The 23,422-nt window shown below is 47.2% G+C and overlaps 1 protein-coding gene across 1 annotated transcript in view; it reads left to right on the top strand.

Annotated features, from left to right (window-relative positions):
• LOC119179438 (lysosomal alpha-mannosidase) overlaps positions 1-23,422 on the top strand; it is a 45,378-nt gene that overhangs the window by 5,605 nt on the left and 16,351 nt on the right. Inside the window, exons 5-13 of the mRNA XM_075868381.1 lie at positions 128-233; positions 9,004-9,083; positions 11,381-11,431; positions 11,765-11,818; positions 14,068-14,316; positions 16,729-16,848; positions 18,277-18,498; positions 20,760-20,820; positions 21,099-21,138. Coding sequence (XP_075724496.1) covers positions 128-233; positions 9,004-9,083; positions 11,381-11,431; positions 11,765-11,818; positions 14,068-14,316; positions 16,729-16,848; positions 18,277-18,498; positions 20,760-20,820; positions 21,099-21,138 — 983 coding nt within the window. The remainder of the gene's footprint in view (positions 1-127; positions 234-9,003; positions 9,084-11,380; positions 11,432-11,764; positions 11,819-14,067; positions 14,317-16,728; positions 16,849-18,276; positions 18,499-20,759; positions 20,821-21,098; positions 21,139-23,422) is intronic.

The raw sequence follows: 23,422 nt of genomic DNA, 5'->3' as shown, positions 1-23,422 counted from the left end.
TTTCAAGAAGCCTGGTCTCCGGTTGTATGACTCAAAGCATTGCCGAACGCTTAACACACTTAACGGGGAGCATAACACGCTGTCAAGCTTTATTGTTATGAGTTGAGCGGTCGGCACATCCTCGCAGATGGGTTTCGACGGCCTCTTCCTGGGCCGAGTGCATCACCTGGAGCGACGCTGGAGGGGAAACCAAGACGCCTTGGAGTTCGTGTGGCACGCCGACGAAAAGCTCGGTAAGTGTCCCTATACTTGGTTTCCACGCAATGGTGAAACAATACGGACTCTTTGTAGCAAAGCGTATACAGGAAGACAGCACAGGCTCTGTTATCGTGTCGTGTGGTAACGCTTGTGGGCATCATAAGCGGGCATGTGCCTCAGACATTGGGTACTAATACCACTAATAATCATAATCATGAATACGTATATGCCGTAAATACTGGGTAAATCCCCCCACATACAACTTCCACTAAATTGGAAGAGTGAAATAGCCGAACAAATCGCGAACGCGTTATCATAATCATACCACTGGAGTACTACTTCAAAGCTAAACAAAACGTGTTTAATAAAGAGCAGTGATACAGCGTCTCTGAAAGCCTTTCCGAGCACAGTAAGGGCCAAACCTCATAAGCGCGAAAATGCACGCGACAGCGACGAGCGACGCTATGAGCGACGAAACAGGGCGTTCGCGCGACGTGTCGCGAGCTCGTTTTCGCGCGATCGCTCGGTTCTCCAGATTTGGAAACCGTCGCTCATCGCCCGGGAGTGCTGGGCTGAAGCAGCCAATAGCGAAATACCGGAAAAGACAAAGACTACATAGGTGCACGTGACCCTGCCCGAGTCACGTATGTGCAACAAGAAATAACGCAATGTTTATTACGCATGTGCATATAAAAAGTGCTGCAAGGCAATAATAAACACTTTCCGTTTCATTACACAACAATATATCTTGTTTTTAAATTGCATACCGCCCGCTACGCGGTTTTCTTGGTGCGAGTAGACGGCCTCATGCCAGCAACAGTGGAATTCGCTCGCCGAAGCCGTCGCGTGAATGAGGTTTGCCTGTGCTAGCGACTGATCGCGCGAAGCCGATCTACGTCGCTTGTCGCTTGTCGCTGTCGCGTGCATTTTCGCGCTTATGAGGTTTGGCCTTAATGCGTTATACTGACGAAGGGAACGCCACAAATTCAACAAGTGTCCGCGAGGCAGAGCTGGTTAAATTTTTGTCTTGGACTTTCGTTGTCCCTTGAAGCTCGTGACAAACTTTTTTCTTTCATGCGTATACGTACGTCCAACTGCGATAGATGGCTAGACAAGAAGAAACGAGACAGGCGTCATCCTGTTTTCTGCATTCGATGTGTCTTGCTGCTGTTCACCTTTTCCTAGAGATGTACGCACTTGCATAGAGAATTGTTTTACACTGATGCGGGGTTCCTATGACATACAGAGAGCTTGCAGAATGCGGTGAAAGAACGCGAGCGATGTTGTTACTATATATATATATATATATATTGTTACGGGAGAATAACTTTACTTTATAAAACGAGGAATAAACTCGGTGGTGGACAAGATGGCGCCCAGCTGGCTCACAGATCTGACAACATCGTCCTCCTCCTTGTCTTCTTCGTCGTTCTCATCCTACCGTTACATGATTTCCCCGGCGGCTGGAGCACCGACCCGGTGCTAATCAGGAGGCACTGGAGTAATACGGTTTGAGTCGCGTAACATGCACTACGTCAGTGTGAGGGTGAAGGATGGCGGGGTCCGTAGGGGTGATTTCGTATGTGACGTCAGTTACTTGGCGTAAGATACGGTAGGGACCTGAATAGCGTGGGAGTAACTTCTCCGAAAGTCCAACGCGGCGCGAGGGGAACCATAACAGAACGAGATCTCCGGGTGTGAAGTGGACGTCACGATGGCGGGCGTCGTATACGCTCTTCTGATTGTCCTGGGAGTCCAGTAAGCGTCGTCGAGCAACTTGGCGTGCCGCTTGGGCCTTCATTATTGCATCACGAGCGTACTGAGACTTGTCATTTAGTCCGGCCGGCAGGAGGGTGTCGAAAGGTAGCGCAGGGTCACGGCCGAACAACAGAAAAAAAGGAGAGAACCCAGCGGTGTCGTGTCTGGAAGAATTGTACGCGAATGTTACAAACGGTAACGTAGTGTCCCAGTCGCGGTGATCGGCGGAGACATACATGGAGAGCATGTCGGTGAGAGTGCGATTGAGGCGCTCCGTTAGACCATTTGTTTGTGGATGGTAAGCAGTCGAGAGCTTGTGTTTAGTGGCGCAGGAGCGGAGGAGGTCATCAACCACTTTGGAAAGGAAGTAGCTGCCTCGGTCGGTAAGGAGTTGTCGAGGGGCGCCATGATGTAAGATGACGTCCTCCAAAAGGAAATCGGCCACGTCAGTTGCACAGCTGGTTGGAAGGGCCCGTGTGATCGCGTATCGGGTAGCATAATCGGTTGCTACTGCAATCCACCGATTACCCGCAGCTGACGTAGGAAAAGGGCCAAGCAGGTCCACGCCAACACGGTAGAATGGGTCTTGTGGGATGTGCAGTGGCTGAAGACGTCCGGCCGGAGGGGCATTTGGTTTTTTCCGTCGTTGACAAGGGTCGCAGGCTGCAATATAACGGCAGACGTCGCGGTACATGCCAGGCCAGAAGAAGCGCCGGCGAACTGTGTCGTAGGTCCGTGACACGCCGAGGTGACCCGCTGTAGGTGCATCATGAAGCTGGGCGAGAACAGTGTGACGCAATTGAATGGGAACGACGAGTAGTCTTTCGGGGCCGTCAGGACGCATATTGCAACGGTACAATACACCATCATGTATTTCAAACATTCGAAGGGAAGGGTCGGGCCTCACCGATGTGAGCCTTCGGATAATACCGTCCAAGAAAGTATCTCGTCGCTGCTCGATTCCAATGTCATGAAACGCGGATAGAGAGAAAACGTCGATAGGAAGGGTGGTTTTAGAAGAGTCGCCGTCTGGAGGGTCGACAGGATACCGGGACAAGCAGTCCGCATCTTGATGCAGGCGGCCGGTTTTATACAGGACTGAGTAATCAAATTCTTGAAGGCGCAGCGCCCAACGGCCAAGACGGCCTGAAGGGTCTTTAAGGGACGAAAGCCAGCACAAGGCGTGGTGATCTGTGATTACTGTGAATGGCCGGCCGTACAAATAGGGACGAAATTTACCGACTGCCCAAACAAGTGCCAAACATTCCCGTTCGGTTATTGAATATTTTCTTTCAGCAGGCGAAAGAAGGCGGCTGGCATAAGCAACAACACGGTCTCGTCCTTGTTGTTTCTGGGCGAGGACTGCACCGATGCCATAGCCACTTGCGTCTGTACGAACTTCTGTTGGAGATGAAATATCAAAGTGGGCGAGGATAGGCGGAGACGTAAGCAGACACACTAGATTTTGAAACGCATCTGCTTGCTCAGGGCCCCAAATGAAGCCAGCGTCTTTTTTGAGAAGTTGAGTGAGAGGGCGTGCTACGTCGGCGAAGTTTTTAACAAAGCGGCGGAAGTAAGAACAGAGGCCAACGAAACTGCGAACGTCTTTGGTACAGGTTGGTACAGGGAAATCTCTTACTGCGCGTATTTTATCTTGATCAGGGCGAACCCCCACGGAATCAACGAGGTGTCCGAGGACAGAAATTTCACGACGGCCGAAGTGGCACTTTGCCGAATTGAGTTGCAGGCCCGCCTTACGAAAGACAGATAAGATTTTCGATAGCCTTTCAAGGTGCGTCGCAAAAGAAGGCGAAAAAACGATAACGTCGTCCAGGTAGCACAGGCAGATGGACCACTTGAAGCCGTGCAACAGAGCGTCCATCATACGTTCGAATGTGGCGGGCGCATTACATAAACCGAATGGCATCACTTTAAACTCGTAAAGGCCGTCGGGAGTGATAAACGCCGTTTTCTCACGGTCCATGTCATCAACGGCAATCTGCCAGTACCCAGAGCGGAGGTCAATGGAGGAAAAATATTTTGCGCCGTGAAGGCAATCCAGGGCATCGTCTATGCGTGGTAAAGGGTAGACGTCCTTCTTCGTTATTTTGTTTAAATGGCGATAATCGACGCAAAATCTCCAGCTGTTGTCCTTCTTCTTTACAAGTACAACAGGGGACGCCCAGGGACTGCATGAAGGCTCGATGATATTCCGAGAAAGCATTTTGTCGACCTCCTGTTGGATGATGCGCCGCTCTGCATGGGAAACACGGTAGGGTCTCCGATGGATTGGACTCGTATCGCCTGTATCAATCCGGTGCTTAACAACGGACGTCTGGCCGAGTGGGCGGTCGCCAAGGTCGAAGATGTCCCAAAAAGATGCAAGCAGGGAACGCAGGTCGTTAGCTTGTTCTTTCGGCAAGTCGGGGGCAATCATCTTGGTTAACACACTTTGGTCTGATGGAGGAGTAGACGAAGTTTTTTCGGCACTCGGGATGCTGTCATGACTTAGAGTGCAAATATGGCACTCTGCCGCCGGCACGATCTCGGCTAGAGATATACCACGAGGGAGGACTTGTGTACATAGTGAAAAATTCACTAAGGGTAGGCAGGATGCATTGGCCGTAATAGTGATGACGGTGTGAGGAAACGCAACGTTGTGCGAAAGCAGGACGTCAACATTGGGGGACACAATATAAACACCGTCTGGGACAGGTGGAACAGGGGAGACGCCTATGTAAGCTACTGTTCGTTGAGGGAGACGCAGGTGTTCTGTAGAACAAAGCCGACTTGGAGGGCAACTTGGAGGATCAACAACATTAGGTAGAGCGAGTTGCACTATACCGGCAGAGCAGTCTATCAAGGCCGAATGTTCAGACAAAAAGTCTTGGCCCAAAATTATGTCATTAGGGCAGTGTTCTAAAACATAAAACAGAACTGATGTGTGGTGTCCGGCGACGCTGACGCGAGCTGAGCACACACCAATTACGGCGACTTTTCCACCATCGGCCGTTCGGACCACAGGAGTTGGGCCAGGAGTAAGGACTTTCTTCAGCCGTGCTCTAAGGTCAGCGTTCATGATAGACACGTGTGCGCCAGTGTCAATGAGGGCTGTAGTAGGTACACCGTCGACGTCAACATTGATAAGGTTCTGATGTGCGGGCAAGGTCAGTAGAGGATTTTGGGATCGGGTCGGTATTGCAGCATCACCTCCAAGAGCTGCTCCCGTCAGTTTTCCGGAGGTGAACGCCGGAACGAGCTTGGGGACGGCGATCGGCGGGATGAGGGCGAGCGGGAGAAACGGCGTTGTGGCGAAGGGGAGCGGCTGGATCGGGGGCGCGAGGAATTCTCAGGCGTTAGCGGCTCTGTTTTCGGTGATGAGCGTGAATTCCAGACAGGTGGGCGATGGGGCGGAGGGTGAGGCCACGGAGCAGAGCTGGACCAAGCACGGCAGTGACGCGAAATGTGGCCTATACGACCGCAATTGAAGCATATCGGCCGGTCGTCTGGGGTGCGCCATACCGCCGGGTCGCGATAATGTGGGCTGGCAGAAAAACGTCGGTTGGGCGGGACAGTCACGGGTGGATTTGGTGTGGCGTAGTCTGGACGATGAATGGAGCAGACGTTTAAGCCGGCGTTGGCCAGTTCTTGCCTCACGACGGTCTGTATGAGAGAGACGGTGGCGTGATAGCTTTCGGAGTTGGGGGAAGCTGACACGAGTGGAGCTGCGGCTTCTATTTCCCGACGGACAATACGGACAACGTCACCGGGACTTTCCGTAGAAGGCAGGCGAGGGTCTTCGCATGTGGACGTTGCAGCCGTGTTTGGAAGCCGGGCAAACTGGTGGAGAACACGGCGGCTCTTCGCTTCTTCAAAGCGCCGGCATTCAGAAATAATGTCGTGGACCGTAGATGAATTCTTGAACACAAGAAGGTGAAAGGCGTCATCTGCTATGCCCTTAATAATATGGCCAACCTTATCGGCTTCGGACATCTGCGAGTCTACCTTGCGGCACAAAGCGAGCACGTCCTGAATGTACGTGAGGTATGATTCGGTGCACGTCTGAACTCGACGTGCGAGCTCGTTTTGGGCGGCGCGTTGACTTCCCACAGGCCTGCCAAATAGCTCCCGGAGCTTTTGCTTGCATAACTCCCAGCTAGTCAGTTCTTCCTCGTGCGTCTCGTACCAGACCTTTGCGGTACCTCTGAGATAAAAAATCACGTTGGCCAGCATGAGCGTTGGATCCCATCGCATACGTACACCCACTCGTTCGTATGACTTCAGCCAGGCTTCTACGTCAATGCCATCAGTGCCAGAAAAGGTACCTGGATCTCTCGGGGGCTCCAAGATGAGGGTTGACGGTCCAGTTGGAGAAAGCACGGACGTAGTTGGAGAAGGCACGGTAGACGGGGAAGGGTCGGCATTGTTGACTGCAGTCGCCATGGGGGAGACCACTAGGCGCCCGCTACGAAGCTCCGTTTTGCGTGAAGTGAGTACCCCGCACCTCCCACCAATGATGTTACGGGAGAATAACTTTACTTTATAAAACGAGGAATAAACTCGGTGGTGGACAAGATGGCGCCCAGCTGGCTCACAGATCTGACAACATCGTCCTCCTCCTTGTCTTCTTCGTCGTTCTCATCCTACCGTTACAATATATATATATATATATATATATATATATATATATATATATATATATATATATATATATATATATCTTTACGAGACACACACGTGTCTCTCGTAAAGTTAGCATGGCCACCATCGTCACTGACGGTGGTACCCCCCCCCCCTTTTTTTGTCTTTGTCAATTTTTTTCCCTTTCATCGATCGCCCTGCATTAACAGATGCCTTAAAGAGCCCCTACCAATATCTCGTTTTTGTGCATACTAATGGCCTCTTGAAGATTTATCTTTTAAGCTGACAGCTCGCTATAGTTAGTTCCATCTAAAATGAGCAAAAAATAAAGTCATAGTGTCTATGGGAGCTGCAATGCACCACGCTTCAGCCTGCAGCATGGGAATGTGTAGCGCACAGATTTCTCTAAGCTTCGTCCTTTCGACTCTGTTTGGCTCCTTGTTGCTTGCAACTGCTTTGTCTCAAGACGAAATCCAGAAACATTCAGTGCCTCCACTTGACGGCCTTGACCTTTTAGGCTCACGAATTCAAATAGGTTCTCGAAGTTCAGAATGGTTCATTCTTTGCGAAAGCACCAGTATAAATGCCAAGCACAAGCACAAATGCGAAAGCACAAGAATAAACGAAGCTGCAACCGCGAAGGTTATGCAAATCCATGTACTACGCATCATTCCTATGGCGCCAGAGTTCCTTCTAGTTAATATTTGTAAGAAAACTTTACGGTGTGTTGCATGTAGACCGTGTTGCCGTCTGCGGTCCTGGGTAAATACCTGTGGGTTTTTAGCAGCGCCTCACAACATTTATCAGAACGGGTTAGAAATCCTTTCTGATGGTATTACAGAACAAGCAGTGACGACTACTATGAAGCAGAATTAGCTGGCGCTCACCCGTTTATATGAAGAAATTATACGCAAAAAACGTACACCGAACAGCAAACGTTAAATACGAATTACTTGTCCGTCAGTACATAACGCACGCACGCACGCACGCACGCACGCGCACACACACACACACACACACACACACACACACACACACACACACACACACACACACACACACACACACACACACACACACACAGACACACACACACACACACACACACACAAAGAAAGAAAGAAAGAAAGAAAGAAAGGAAGAAAGAAAGAAAGAAAGAAAGAAAGAAAGAAAGAAAGAAAGAAAGAAAGAAAGAAAGAAAGAAAGAAAGCTTGCTAGTTGATAAAACTTCATCACAAAAAACTTGTAGCTGGACCAGAACTAGTATCTCCGGGGGGCGCTTGGAATAATCCGTGCGCATGTATCGACCAGCTCCATTTATTTATGATGTCAGCCCCAATGTGGAGCTATTGCAGGAGTGGAAGGCACATTGTAATATTATCTTGCACTCTATGTACAGAAAGAACGATACTCTTCTGAGACAATTTAGTACAGTAATGTAAATGAGACTCTCGATAATCTATAATAAACTAATACAACAATAACATAGTAACAATGATAATTTAGCTCATATAATAGTCACTTGGATATAGTTGGAAAAGGTGCAACAATAGCGAAATACACACGCGCATGCAAAATTAGAACATGTACAAGAAATTTGAGATAACTAACCATGGGTATAATTTGAGGAAGTCAATAACTGTTGCCAGAAAAAAAAAAATGTGCGAAATAGGCCTGGTTACAATGTCATCGGACAAGGAGTTCCATTGAGCAATGGTTTTAGGCAAAAAAACTAAACCTAAAGCATTAATTGTAGACGAACAGCGCGGGAATAAACGTATACAGTGACGATGTCGACAAGTTTTGTTCTGCTTCATTTCAATGTATTTGTCACGATTAATATTTTTTATCTGCTGGTGCATATATTTGATTTACCAGCCCCATGGTAAGCTCGGATTGTCTGACCTTTCAGGTAATGCTACGAAGGGCACACACAAAAACCTACACTCTCAGATTTCATTCACTGTTAATTCACAGCGCTAGATTAACCTTTCATTCACTTTAAATCACTGTAGCACTTTATTAACTGATGATCCACATTTGGTTAGCCTTATTTCACCTTTCATTTACCGGAATATGAAACAGCGTTGGACACAGACGATATTGGGTGAAAAATGTGAGATACAGTTTGTTTTGGAAATTATGTTATTTTCGTTTGGACTTGCACCCTTAAAGCGCGAGCTGTTCAGATAGCCCGCGTTTCTGCGCACTGTATATGGCATAGGAAAGCCACCCAAAGCTTGCTAAACATTCGTTATTCTGAAATGTTCGTTAAACCAACGTTCCGACAAGTGAGAGTTTACTACGTGTAATCAACGCCAAACGGCGCATTCGTTTATACGTAAGTACTCCGTGGCTTTCGTCTTACTTATGAAATGTACTCTTTCATGACTCGTAAACTTGCAGAGTGGGAGATCTTCACCTCCATTTTGCCCCATCGTTACTCTCCGCCCGGCATGGTGAACTTCAGGGAATACTTTCTCACGGTGAGAGCTGTGGCTAAACTATTATCTGATTGATGTAGTCGTGTCTTGCTTTTCGAAAACGTTGCACATTTTTCTGTGTCTATATTTACAGAAGGGGTACACAAATACAGGGCAGGAACGTTCACTACGCAATGATGATGATGATCAAAAACTATATTACTCCCAAAAGAGGGGTTCAATACGCAAGGTTTCACATCTATAGTACCTTGGGAAGCGAGCCTAATCTCTGACTGCCCTCCCCCAGTAACGTAGGCAGCAATATCTTTCGCGGGCCCGGTGTGCTGCTTCCTGTCTATAGGCCACTGCACCCTCATAATCCAGCAAACCTAAATTGTATTACACATTAACTCTTTCTGGAATAAACAAAGTAATCACATCGGGAAACACCAAAGTCTGTTTGATGACCTACAACGAAATTACCCAGGCCTTCTACCTGGCCCGACGAACGTTTCCTCCACCCAGCAAAAATATGAACAAAATATAGGTGGTGGCCCTGCGACAGCTGCAGACGCATACGTATACCCCAACCCCTAACGGTTTAACAAACTATACCCCAATATATATGCGACGAATATATGCAAGATATGCCATATTGAGGTTGTTACATTGAGTCACATGCTCTCGGATTGTGCCAAAAAATCCACAAGGTGCAAAAACTGAAACCCTTCGGCCGTGGTGGGTCGCTGTCCTGTGCAGCCCCAGCCTCGGTGACCAACTCTGGACCGTCCAGCAGGCCCGCGAGGTGGCGGTCAGGCAAGGTCTTGACGTCCCCACGCGCAAGACATAAGGCCCGGTCGGCGAAAGCTCAGTCTAACTTTCAATAAAGTCTTTACCAACCAACCAACTTAGGCCACCTCCCAGAATTCCTGAACAATCACAGCTTTTTAATGCAGTGGAAGTTCAAGGTCTCGTTCTTCTTTGTTACACACAAAATTAACGATAACTAACATACAATGATGTCATGGCATCATTATCTGTTAGTTATTGTTAATACTGTAAACAAAGAAAAAACAGCGCTTGAATTTAGACTTCTTTCTTTTATTGATAGTGAGGACCTCGTTCTGGCAGACTTGGTGCATTCCGGTGGTATGCGAGGTTGGTCAGCTGCCAGCTTGTAATAAGGCCACGTGCGACGTGACGTCAATAGGCAGAAAAGGAGTGTTCCGCACTCGTCTTCGTGGTTACTAGTGGCGCTAGCTTACACTTCCAAGCTTAAATGCACGTATATATTCGCTGACGCGGGGATGACCGCCGCTGTAGCTCAGCTGCATGGTAGAGCATCGGATGTGTTATTCAGAGGTCGCGGGCTTGGTACACCTGCCGGCGGCATATTGTCTTTTCGTCCAGTTTTTCCTTCACACTTACATTACAATGACTATATGATTCCCTTTCTTTGGCATTAGTATTTGTGAGTTCTATAATATCGTGCATAACTTTTGAAAGCGCGGCTCTTATGTTCATGTTCCTGCTTCGAGCGACATCGCCGTTACTTACGTGGACGAAACAGGGCGAACGCGGAGTCTGTCGATATCAGGGGCCACTGTACTGTTCTCTCGCTTTCGTACACGTCCAACACTTGCCACGCGACGACATAAGAAGCTTAAGAAGCACTTGATGACGCACGAAAGCACTTGCAACCTATGCTTTGTGTAAGTGGCCTGTTTGGAGCGGTGTATAGAAGAGGTCCGCCATCTCGTGCGAAAGCTTCTCTATCGAACCTCTACTGAAGACGAATTCATATGACTACGCACCATTCCTTCTCATGCATTTATTCCCAAAATGCGGCCGAGAGTTGTCCTCTTCTACGAAATAAAGATTCAATTCATTCCCTCGTCATGCCCTTCGGTCGGAGCTCGTGCGCATGCAGGGCTGGCACTGCTACACTTGCTGTAACGGAGCTGTTGGTGTTTAGCGACGCCCGAAATGCGCAGAGTGGTGTGCGTAGCACTAAAGCGCCGGCTCTTTCTGTGACTGTATGTAACGGCGGACAGTCAGAATTTCAAACACGGTTGGCGCTGCCCCAACACGAAGCTGTGCCACTCAGAATTCGGATTCGGTGGTGTCAAATCATCGGTGACTTTTTTTTTTCCTCTTTTGAACGGCACTTCTAGTATACAGCGGCACTCTGTGGCATATTATTATAGGTTATCAAAAGAAAAAAAAAGGAAGTCCACTGTACTTGTGAGTCCAGGTTGACTTCGGTAATGGAACACCGGCAATGTGAGACCTCGAAGTACTTCTCAATACAACAGTGATAATACTTCTTACGTTGGTTGGTCAACATTTTTTTTTTTCAGGAAGAAAATAAAGCGAATGTCGCTCATGGATTCATACAAGCTACAGACACCGTAAGTATTGCTTCAGCACAAATGTATACACAGCTTGAGTTTTGACAAAGTTCACTTTTGATTGCATTACTGCCAAGATTACGTTTTCTGCTCAAGTAAGAGAACCCTTTCTGCAGATTATGTAGACGTTCATCTACAGGTTTACATGTCTTTTTCCAAATTTGCAGTATAAGTATTACCAATAATCCCCCGTACTTTCCTTGGCATCGTTTCCTGTCAATTCTCATTGACGGTCTGTCTAACAAAGAAGAAAAAACAAGCCCTTGAATGCTCACGTCCTTCTTTTAGTCGTAGTGTTTACCTGATGGTGTAGAACGACGTCTTATTTTACAGGCACCACAGCCCCTCGACTCTCCAAGCGATGAATTTCAAGCCGACCCGATGAAGGTAATTAAACAATCGCATCTTCGACAGCAACAACGCTCACATTCACTACAGTTTTTATAAGGAACGAAACGTACTTTCTGTATAATCCACTCAGCGTTCATGTGCTTGTGCAAAGTAAGCTTTGCCGCCAATTCATGCCTTAAAGGGACCCCTAAAAAATTAAAAAAAAACGATGTTCTCCGTATAGCGAAATCACTCGCACCGAATAAAAAAATACCACGCTCGCTACGACAAGAAGCTCGGCGAGAGAGAAAATGCGCAGGAAGAAAGTGCGAACGGCGACGCCGAGTGCCAGTGTTAAACAAAACTCTGTTCAGTCAAGTGAAAAGATTGATTGATATGTGGAGTTTAACGTCCCGAAACCACCATATGATTATGAGAGACCCCGTAGTGGAGGGCTCCGGAAATTTCGACCACCTGGGGTTCTTTAACGTGCACCCAAATCTGAGCACAAGGGCCTACAGCATTTCCGCCTCCATCGGAAATGCAGCCGCCGCAGCCGGAATTTGATCCCGCGACCTGCGGGTCAGCAGCCGAGCACCTTAGCCACTAGACCACAGCGGCGGGGCCTTCTTCATTTATAGTGGGATTCACGCAGTTTCTTAAGTGCATGCCCGTTTATGATGATTTTTTTTTCGTGTGTGGTTTAGGTACGAGGTGAACATGAAACGACATGCTAAACACGTTGGCTGACAAAAGAACACGAGATAGAAAGAGAGGAAAACAAACAAAGAAAAAGAAAAATGCAGAAACAAACATATACCAAAAAAAGAGATGGAACCGAGAGAAAAAGAAAGAAAGAGAAAAACGGATTTATTAGCGATACTAAAACAGTATCTAACTGAATTATCGCATTGACCTTTTCATAATCAATAACTGCGACTTCAACTCAATGTATTCAGTATAGCACCTAGGCATAATTAACTACAGCTATCATAGGATAAGATCGCCCACTAATCGGTCAATCGCCTCTTTAGGTACGAGCCGTGTCCGGAAGAAAAGAATAACAAAAACAACAATGACGTCACTCAGCTACGCTCCTCCTTCAGGCTTGTCAACACTGGTGCGAAGCCCCAGAAGTTTTTTTTTTCCCTCATGAGATCCAACTAGACGAACATAGCTGAGCTCCATTTGAAGGAACTGTACGAATATTAGGTGTAATACACTCCTTTTCTGAGAGATTATCCAGGCTTATGCGATAAGCGCTCAGGTTGCTACACACGTTATTCCGTGTTGCTTACTGATAAAAATAGCGATATTGAGTAAATTGTTTGCTCAGACAGGGATATAATGAAAAGCGCTCATTCCTTTCATTTGTATGTTATGCTGTGTAAATAAATAAATAAATAAATAAATAAACAAATAAATAAATAAATAAGGAGACCACGTTTTAAAGTGGAGTGACAAGGTATCTTTCGTTTCAATCTTGAAATTTATAACCCTTGAATTAGCTATTTGTCTGATTTCTAACTTTGATTAATTCTCATTTTTCTTTCGCCTTCTTTTACTACTATTTTGTCGGGGTTTATGCTTTTTTGTTTTTGTTTCTTTAAACAAAAGAACATCCTTTGCAAGTCCTATATCAATTTTCAAAAGTGAATAATGACTATTTTGACTTAACGTCCCAAAATCACGATATGATGATGAAGCAAGGAAGTTGAAATTGAAGGATTTGTTTTTCTTTGTTAGGCACAATACTGATGAGAACCAACAGGCATTGGTGCCTACGAAAGCGTAAGGGATGTTGATCACTGGAATCGTTACTACGAATAGCATCCCCTTCCTTTTAGCATCACTGTTTGTTAGTTCTCACCGACATTGTGTCTAGTCTAGTATGCTAGTATGTCTAGTATGCTTACAATGCGGCTGCCGCACTGAAGCCGCCGCGGTCAGGATTAGATCGCTTGAAGTTCGGGTCAGCAGTCGAGCGCCTTAACCACTGTGGCGAGTTTTTCAAGCGTGAGCGAGTGAGTGAACGATTTATTGAGGGGAGAAGCAGACCTATACATAACTAACCATTTCTTGCAAATTTAATGCAATACATAACATATTCATAAGTGACATGGAAACAAGACAAGTGATATTCCTTTCACTGCAATGCTTATTGCGATTGCGAATGTGCTAGTGAGGGAATGGGTGCTCAGGGCGTGTTGCTTGCTGTTTATGGGACGTTACATGTTTGTTCTCACTCGTCGCTTGTCAACCGATAAGAAATGACGGAACAGGCAAGACGGGATGCAACGACTCAGTGTTACAAAGCGATTAAACTGCATCTAGTCCTCTTCGAAGATGTCCTAAAACACAGCAGCACTCGCGCGCGATCACAGGAAAGCGACGAGCTGAAGTCCACGTCAGGAGAACTTTGTCAGCCGGGGTCCACGGCTTGCGGACCTGCGCTGTACCCGGCCGCCAGCTCGCGCTACGGAGAGCTGCCAAAGGAGGACCCAACGCTAGGCAAGTCCAACGCTAGGCAGGCACCGGATTCACCTCCGGCTCAGGTGAGAGATTCGTTAAAATGCATGAGTACGTGAGTTTGCCCTGTATACACAGGGCGTATGACACATCGAGCAGTGGAAAGCAGGTGTAACCACAAGAGATAGGAAGCAAGCAGAGTAGATCAGGGAACGAACTGGGGTCAAGGGTATCATAGCGTAAATCGAGAAGAAAAATATGTCATGGGCAGTGCACGTAGCGCGTAGGGAGGATAACCGCTGGTAATTAAGGATCACGGACTGGGTTCCCAGAGAAGGCAAACGCATGGAGGGGAGACAGAAAGTTGGGTAGGCCAACGAGATTTGGAAGTTTGCGAGTATAAAGTGGCAGCAAGCACAGGACCGAGTTGACAAGCAGAACATGGGAGAGGCCTTGGTCCTGCAGTGGGCGTAGTCAGGCTCATTATAATAATGATGATACAGGGTCTTCCAGGTAACTCGTACCATAATTTAGAAAAAAAAACCATGCGCCCTAGAAGAGCTGTAGGCGCTCGCTGTTTACTAGTGGTACCCATGCCTATTTACAGCCTGTCTTATTATTGCGATAGCGAGCATATAGACCCTTTTGGCTGGACGTTGCCATCACCGCCATGCTTTGTAAAAAGTTCAAATCTATGCCCAAGCACCATACGCTAAATTTGTTTTCATCAACAGCACCACCATCCAGGTGGGAGTAAAAGCTCGCAAGGGCTACAGAAGAACGCGGCTGCAACAGACATAAAACAAGCCGGCCTTCTACATCGCACCAAGGGTGCATGCAATAACATCTGCCGTCTATGGCCCCTCAAGCAGAGGTCAAGCGCCCCTGCCGTCCTTCGCTGGGCGTATATAAGAGCGTAGGTAGGAAAGCGGGTGGGCTGCGTCACTCGAGCAGGAACAGCGAACTTTGTTCGTAAGGGTGAGGTCGCCAGCACTTGCGAGCACTCAATCTCGACAGACATCAGGGGACAACTCGTAAACTTGTTGTGCTCTCAACGAACGTGGGTAGCACAAAAACAGTTTCGCTCTGTGCCGTATCCCCCTAAAGCGGCTTGTTGTTGCGTCGCGTGTGGTCGTTGTCAGGTCACGTGCGCTTGTTTCCAAAGGCGTTAGATGCCGGCCCTGCTTTGTGTGACTCTCCAATTTGTGGCTATCGTATCGATTCAGCCTTTCGGCTAAACTGTTATTTTCGTCCACTGTATACCTCAGTTCCTACGCTCTGTCTATCGCTGTTGTTCTAAGAGGTCAGTCGAGCTACTCATTCTTTTCAAGTGCCGAGTACTTCAAGGGCCGGCCTGCTGAATGCTGCGATCGTATGATGCCGTCAGTGTAACGCAGGCAAAGCTACGTAGTATAGCGTTGTAGCGTATTCCTCGCTCCAAAAAGAAGTCTTCTTCCTCTCGTTCTTCGAGCGCCTTGGTGATGACATCAAGTGTGGACATTACTACTATGGCTAGGGAAATACAACGACGAAAACCACGTATAAAAATTGAAAGAGAAAACAAGCGACGAATAGAGAGAGAAAGGAAGAAAAATAGAAAAATAAAATAGGTAGAAATGAAAGAGAACAACACAGCAAAAGAATGGAAAAGAAAACAGGAAAGAAAGATAGGAGGAAAGAAAGAGAAAGCCGGAGAAAAACAAAGCTTTATTTCTAAACTAATTTCTCAGATTGGTTTTAGTTTCACAGTCCATTACTTTAGGAATACTGCCGCCTGGTTCTTGACAAACCCCCTTTGTGGGTGAGTGCCATCTATTATGGCTCGACATAGCCGATCCTGTAGCACACGGCGATACAAAACTCGGAGCGTACTGCACACAACTACGCTTTAATGGCGACAGAGAATCCGTAGTAGAAAAACACGTGCGTAGTGGGTCAGCCCTTTGCTTCCTCTTCTTTCCTTGGTCCCAACACCATGTATATAGGGTCATCATCATCATCATCACCATCATCATCAAGGCTGTCCAGATCCGCGCTTCATTGAGTCTTGGCACGCCTGGAGCGAAGCTATTTTACTTTGTGTACACACACACACACACACACACACACACACACACACACACACACACACACACACACACACACACACACACACACACACACACACACACACACACACACACACAACGTACACTATCGTACTTCAATGAAGAATAAATGTTTGAATGGGGCTGAATCTGTTGAATAACATGACTCTATCTTCCTTGGTGGTGCATACTATAGGTCTGCGAACTCCCTGAAGAGTTGACTCGAGCCATGCTAGCCGTGATTCTGACTGTGAGTGAGTTCGGGAGAGTAATATGCTGGTGAGCTTGAGTGTGAGTGAGTCCGGCTCAATAATATTTTGGTGACTCTGAGTCCGAGTGAGTCCAAAGCACGAAATACATTTATTGAGTGAGTCTGAGTCTGTTTCACTTTTTTGCCTACCTATGGGGCAGACTGGCCGTGGCTACCAGACGCAGCAGCGCATCGTGATGTTCGGCGACGACTTCGCCTACACCAACGCCACCGTGTGGTACTCGCAGATGGACATGCTCATCGACACCATAAACTCAATGGTGAGATTCACTATGAGTCGACTGTGCGTTTTCATATTGTTAACTCACCTATCCTATCCGAACCTCATATGGGGCGACACTTTAAAAAAGAGGCTCGAAATTCAGCTGTGCAGCAAAGGGAATAAAGACTACGGCTATAAAATTTCCAAGAATTTTCGAATATAGACACAGGTTGCATTAGAGCTCAAAATTACTTTTAAATTGTATTTTGTGATTTTATTTTCGTTTTCCTACTCTTTCTACATTTGTACTTAAAAAAAAACTACTAATAGCAGCTAATAACAAATCCTGGTGATCGTGTCCGAACGTAGCAACCAACGACTTACAGAAGTGAAACTAAAACTGTGAGCGCACAACAAAGTTTAAAAATGTGATGTTTTGTAGGGTTGCAGGTGTATGATTACCACTTAAGAATGTTTTATGCTAAAAAAAACACAAGCACACCTAGGCTAGTGATACTAAAATGCACCACCTGGAAAGGGATGTCTGCGCGCCTAGCATTGACCGTTTTGAACTATCCTGGAACGTCAACTGCGAGGGCTGTTGCGAAGGAACCACTACGCCGTAGTTCTTTCTTTTGCGAGTTGGCGAAGCACCCGCTGCTGCTACTGCTGCTAATGACTAACTATGCCTGAATGCGGTGAGCCTTTGAACCACCAACTCTTGGCACGATTAACATGTTTTGACACTTGATGAGATTCCACACTTCTGCCACCCATTATTGCATGCTTTTAGAACACTCCTCGCTTCCATATAAGGCTTTTTTTATACAAATTCGAGCGCAGTTGACAGTAATTACATGCATTGTTTCCATGTACTAAGAGGGGGAAAACACTGGCATGGTCCTGCGGTCCAACGCCAGCTTGACGTGCAGAAGACCTGAGTTCGATTCCCACTTGAACCGATGATATTATCAGGAGTGAAGCTCCTTAGGCCCACACTCTGCCGTCGCCGTCGAAGCTCTCCGCGCCGGACAAGCTTGCCGAGCAAAATAAGAGTTGCTCGCTCCCGGCGAGCGCATGCGGGCAGATGGCTCGCGCCACCCACTGCCGCCATGGGGCGCAGCAGACGCTCTACCCTTCATGAAAACAGGCATCAGGTGCATTGTCGCTTGCGTGGCGTTCACTCGTTCGTTGTAATCGTACACGGATCAAGTTCTAGTCCGTATAGTTCGCATATATCTTTTTCACTTCTTTTACGTATTTTCTGCAAAACGAGCCCTTTAACGCTACCGCGTTAGTGCCAACTAACCTGCTTCTACAGGTGTTTCAGCGTCAACCTCTGTAGATATTTTAGATGCCCCAATATTTACAGCTAAATTGACGTAAACATCTCAAATGTTCAAACTCGTTTCTCAGATATCTGCATAGATGCGCATAACCAAGCTGTATTCAAATACGCTCACAGCCAGCTGTGATTCCTGTGCAGAACGGGAGCCGCTACTACGCGTTTTACTCGACGCCCGAGTGCTACCTGCGGTCGGTGCACGAGCAGTGGTTCCGGCGCAAGAAGGGACCTTCGGAGAGCGCGCTCTCCTACAGCGGCGACTTCATGCCATACTCGGACCGAAACTTCGAGTGGTGGACGGGTTACTACAGCAACAGACCGCAGCTCAAGTACCACATACGCCAGGCGTCCAACTTCCTACAGGTAGAGTAGACGCCTGCTACGCGTGCCGGTCTCGGATTCAGCAATGTCTCTACATCGGCGTGCGCAGGGAGGGGCAAAGCTATATCGCGAGATCAAAAGACAAGACGAATGTTGTTTTTTTTTCTTCAAAATGCAGCCAGCTCCACTTGGCGGACACTGATGTAACAACGAAGCGGGTGACGTGCAGTTGGGTTGAAGTGGGTAGGATGAATGGCGACGAATAGAGGGAGGAGTAGTGAGTTGTGGGAGAAGTGGCACATATCCGTAGGGGGATGTGCCCACTTGCTGGTACGGCGATCCCACTGCGATCAACGACAGACATCGGACATAAAGACCCGGCCAAGAACAGCGGCGCTGTTAAAATGAAAGCGAAGCGAGATGGCGCACTTCGCGCAAAAACCTGCACGTTGTCCCTGGCTTTTGGAATTCAACACCAGAGGTCTTAGCCCACCATGGCCATAGCCTTGCCGCTTCAGGATAACTTCTTCGTGGGAGAGCAGGTGTTTACTAAACATACTGTAGAAGCGAAGTGCATACGATAGAGGGACACGACAGACGAGAAACCCGTTATTAAAACAAATCAATCTGATGACAGACTCTTAGCCGATGACTTAATGGCCACCCTCTTAACCTGGTCGATCAGCGTTTGCTGGTTTGTCAGGTCAGAGCTGGACAGTCAAACCTCCCATTTTCACGACGTGTATGTTGGTGTCATATCTGCGAATGTCAGGTGATGGAGAGACTTTAAGCAACCCCATGTATATGATAGAGTGTAGTACTTCCTCCGCACCAGAGGCAGGAACTTTGATAGCACGTGGCGTGTTAAGTTTTGTAGCGTAAGATACACACTGGCCGTGGTTGAGCAGTTTCGCGCGGCTTATCGACAGCCGTGTTGCGCATACCCGAGGAACAGTGATGTCACAGGGCACACAAATGGCGCGCCGGAGGCTCCTGGAGTGACGTGTCACTAGTGGGCTTACGCCTGACTCGCTCGCTAGTCTGTCCTTGCATCCGTATATCTGTCATCCATCCGTGCATTCGTTCATCCGTCCATCCGTTAGTCCGCAGCTAACGCTACGTATATCCTGGCGTAGCCAAGCTAAGTCACTGCAATACTCTTTTATGTGGGAACAAACCCCAGTTTTAAATATTTTCTGATTTATTGCCTCTCTTCTGTAGGGCATTTGTGGAGAAAGGCGTGTGCTTGAAGGGTAACAGAAGAGGGAAAAGAAAGATGGACAGGAGCTACGCTCACAATGTTTACTAAGAAGAAATGCTTTCAATATAAACACAAACATATGCATGCACAAACGCATAGAATCCAAACAACGGGGTTAAACAGACAATATACACAAGTCATGACCCTCAGATAGTGAATAATGTCATTTCAGCACTACATAATGTAACAGATGTTTAACTGACGCATGGCAAATAACTCGCGCGCGGCTTTCAGCTTGCCTGAAAACCTGAAATCGCGGTTCACAAAGACAAGACCAGCATTGTTCCGAAAGGAGCGCACTCGGATTTTCGGTTTTAACTTCGTTCGGCCGTTATGCTGAATCAATAGTTGTCAGAGTGGCACCCCTTTTTATATCCTTCACTTTTTGTGTTTCCTTTATTTTACGAGCTTTACGCTGATACAATAATAGTTTCCTATAATTAACTATAGGAAATGCTGGTGCTCTGATTGTTAAGCCTCCATGGAAATGATGGGGAGTACACTGATTGGCTTAGTCTTCGTGCTTGCGGCTTCGACTGCACTTGTGGCTTCACTTATTGTTGTGGTTTGGCGTTTATTTCCGGTAAATAATTAATCCCCCATCGTGAACTTTGTGAGCTGATTTGAATTGGGGAGCCTAATAACGTTCTGGTGGCGAAGTGAGACTGCTGAACTTCTTGCGACAAAATGGCTCCAGACAACACGGAGCCAAACGGAGCCGAAAGAACGAAGACTATAGACAAATCCGTGTACTGCCCATAATTCCCAGAAGCGCCATGCGTTGCAGCTCTCATATAGACGCTAGCGGCACAGTTCACTTATAGGAAAACTCTATGACTACAACATGCATAGCGCTGTTCTTTAAACAATGGCTGAACAGGTCCGACATGTTAAAGTGTGCCTCCCACGAGACCGGGTGCCTTCGATTCCCAATGGGACAGTCAGGGTAAGGGTGCGTACTCAAAAGCGTCACCGGCAAAAAGCGTACTGCCGTCTCATGTTTTTGTCGATGTTCACAGATATTCGTGTGGACGTTTCGCAGGTTTGCCGCCAGGTGACGGCGCTGCTCAACGTTATGGAGGATTCCAAAGTACAAAAGCTGGGTACGTGTATTCTTTCTTTCTTTCTTTCTTTCTTTCTTTCTTTCTTTCTTTCTTTCTTTCTTTCTTTCCACCTGTGAAGCAATGGTGTCGGCACAGGGTGACGTCGTCAGATAATAATAATTTTCGCGTCATTCACGTTGACGTGGAGGCCACTGCCGACTATGGCTGTGGAAGCTCACATCATTTTCTCTATTTTGAGGCATATCGCCTAACGTTCTTCAATTCAGTGAATAATTCTTTCTCTGGCCTTACATTTATTTTTTTTATTTTTTTTTCAGAAATGGCGATTGCTATGGCACAACACCACGACGCTATCACGTGAGCATTGAACTAACCGAACACAACTCAATGATCTGAAAAAGAAGTCCAGAGGCGACCCAAATTCTTCCCTTAGGTGTCTGGTTGAGGCACTTACACGACGGCGTTCGTGCGCCCTGGTGTATTTTGTGGGTTAACTGTGTTAGGCCACACTGCCGAAGAAAATGTCAGAGGCAACGGGCAAAAGTGCGAAGAAGCGCGTGGTTGAGATCAGCAGTCAGCTACACCAGGTGCCGCAAAGATCGCAGCTACTCACTAATCTTTCAATAATTTTCATTAATTCTATTGACAGTTCATGAATCCTTAAGTAGAGTTATGCTCCAGTGTATGTATTCAATACGAATCTTAACTTCAACAAGTATCATGCATTTGTTTTTTCATTTTGTGCCTCTGCAACACCACACATTCCAACGAGACGGTGAGATAGGTGAACTGGTGAACATTCATGTCTTTATAAGCGCACAAAAGGAAGACGGACTAAGTAAGGACTTCACTGGACAGCAATTTATCAATTTCTGTTTAGGCACTGTCCTGTCCAATTCTTAGTTCTTCGGTGTTCGTTGTTCGTGCGCTTCAAAAGATTTTTCTTTAAACATGGCCGTACAGTCATCGAACCTTGGTGTGCATTCTCTCGTGTTCGTGTATACATGCCTACTTTCTGAGTACGAACCAATTAGCTGAACTTGTTCTATAGTATGCACAGCTTGCACGTGACGTCACTGTTGCTGTGGTTCTTCTGCAGTGGCCATATTTATGAACCACCGCTTAAACTAGCGTACGTGCGAGCCGTATGATTGCCGTTTTAAGTACGACGGAGCCACACTGCTACTGTCACTATCTTCCTCACGATTGTTTGTTTGCTCTGTGTGTGTGTGCGTGCGTGCGTGCGTGTGTACATCATGCCACCGTTGGGCACAAGGCAGCCGTTAAATGCGGCGTACTACTCAAAGTTCCTTGAAGTGCGTTCTCGCGATGAGGAGAAGGTGCACTTGTGCGACGGAGTGGATCCGTACACACTTCGACCCGCAACGGACACTACTTCAAATGTCTTTGCCATCCCAAAGGTGTCGCACGGTGACATTGAGAACTATTTTTTTTTTTTGTAACTTGAGTGAATTCAAGGCTTTGAAATCAGTGGAAGCGTACAACTACTTCATCAGTGGCTGGAAAAAAAGCCTGTCTATCAAGCTGTTTTGAGACCGTAGAGTAATCGTCGTTGCAGAGTTAAGTTTAATGGTTCAACAAATTCATACATAAGCCAGCCCCGAATTATCAAATATGAACTCTGCCTAATCAACAAATGCTGATGTTTGCGCTTCGCGAGATCGAATCCCGGCTGCGGCGGCTGCATTTCCGATGGAGGCGGAAATGTTGTAGGCCCGTGTGCTCAGATTTGGGTGCACGTTAAAGAACCCCAGGTGGTCGAAATTTCCGGAGCCCTCCTCTCTGACGTCTCTCATAATCATATGGTGGTTTTGGGACGTTAAACTCTACACATAAATCAATCAATTTGATGTTTGCACTCAGTTCTCACGCGAGTAAAGCGAGGTGCTCACGCGAGTAAGCGAGGTTTTTAGATCACGCCTCTCCGGCTGCGTGTTGCTGTTATGTCTTAAACATAGATGGATGTAGGTGCGTGTGAAGGTAGTACTGATAATTTAGTCACTGCGTGTGGAATGTCGTCGAGAGAGAGCCGCATTCTGATTCACCTTCACGAACGGATGCGTTGATCTTGTTCAGCAGCAGAAATGCGCGATGAAGTTTCAAAGTGGCAGAGGGGAAACGAAGGATGAAAGTGGAGATGCATTCATTCGCGTAGGTCGTGGACGATTTGCTCTGAACAGAAGGGTTCGTAATACAGCATTGTTTGCTTTTTCGTTAACAGGCCAGCGGTGCCGCGGTCGCATCGGCGCACGTCCGGCTCAGCTGCTGCGTCCACGATCGCCGTGTCGTCGGCGCCGTTCAAACTCCGCTTGCCACTTACCGTGACACCACCTTTCCTCGCTCTCATGCCACGCAGCGCCTGTATGCTTGGAGCCGAGTTGCAGAGACGGCACCCAATCTGGGTTCGTCTCGTCGAACAACGCGGACGGCTTTCCTTCGAACACAAGATCATCTACGTTAATTATTGTCATAATACTTCCCCTCTCTGTCGCTTATTTTCTACGAAGTGAGCTCCACACACACGAAAATTGTCGTTTTGTTCATTGAAATGCGCACGCTTTTTTTTGTGCATGCCAGTCCTCCGATGGTTAGCGCTAAGAATTTTCGTACGCTCAGGCTG

The sequence above is a fragment of the Rhipicephalus microplus genome, chromosome 7, assembly GCF_043290135.1.
Source record: "Rhipicephalus microplus isolate Deutch F79 chromosome 7, USDA_Rmic, whole genome shotgun sequence".
NCBI lineage: Eukaryota > Metazoa > Arthropoda > Arachnida > Ixodida > Ixodidae > Rhipicephalus > Rhipicephalus microplus.
The sequence above is the reverse complement of the archived record's forward strand: the minus strand, read 5'-3'. Positions and strand labels throughout refer to the sequence as shown.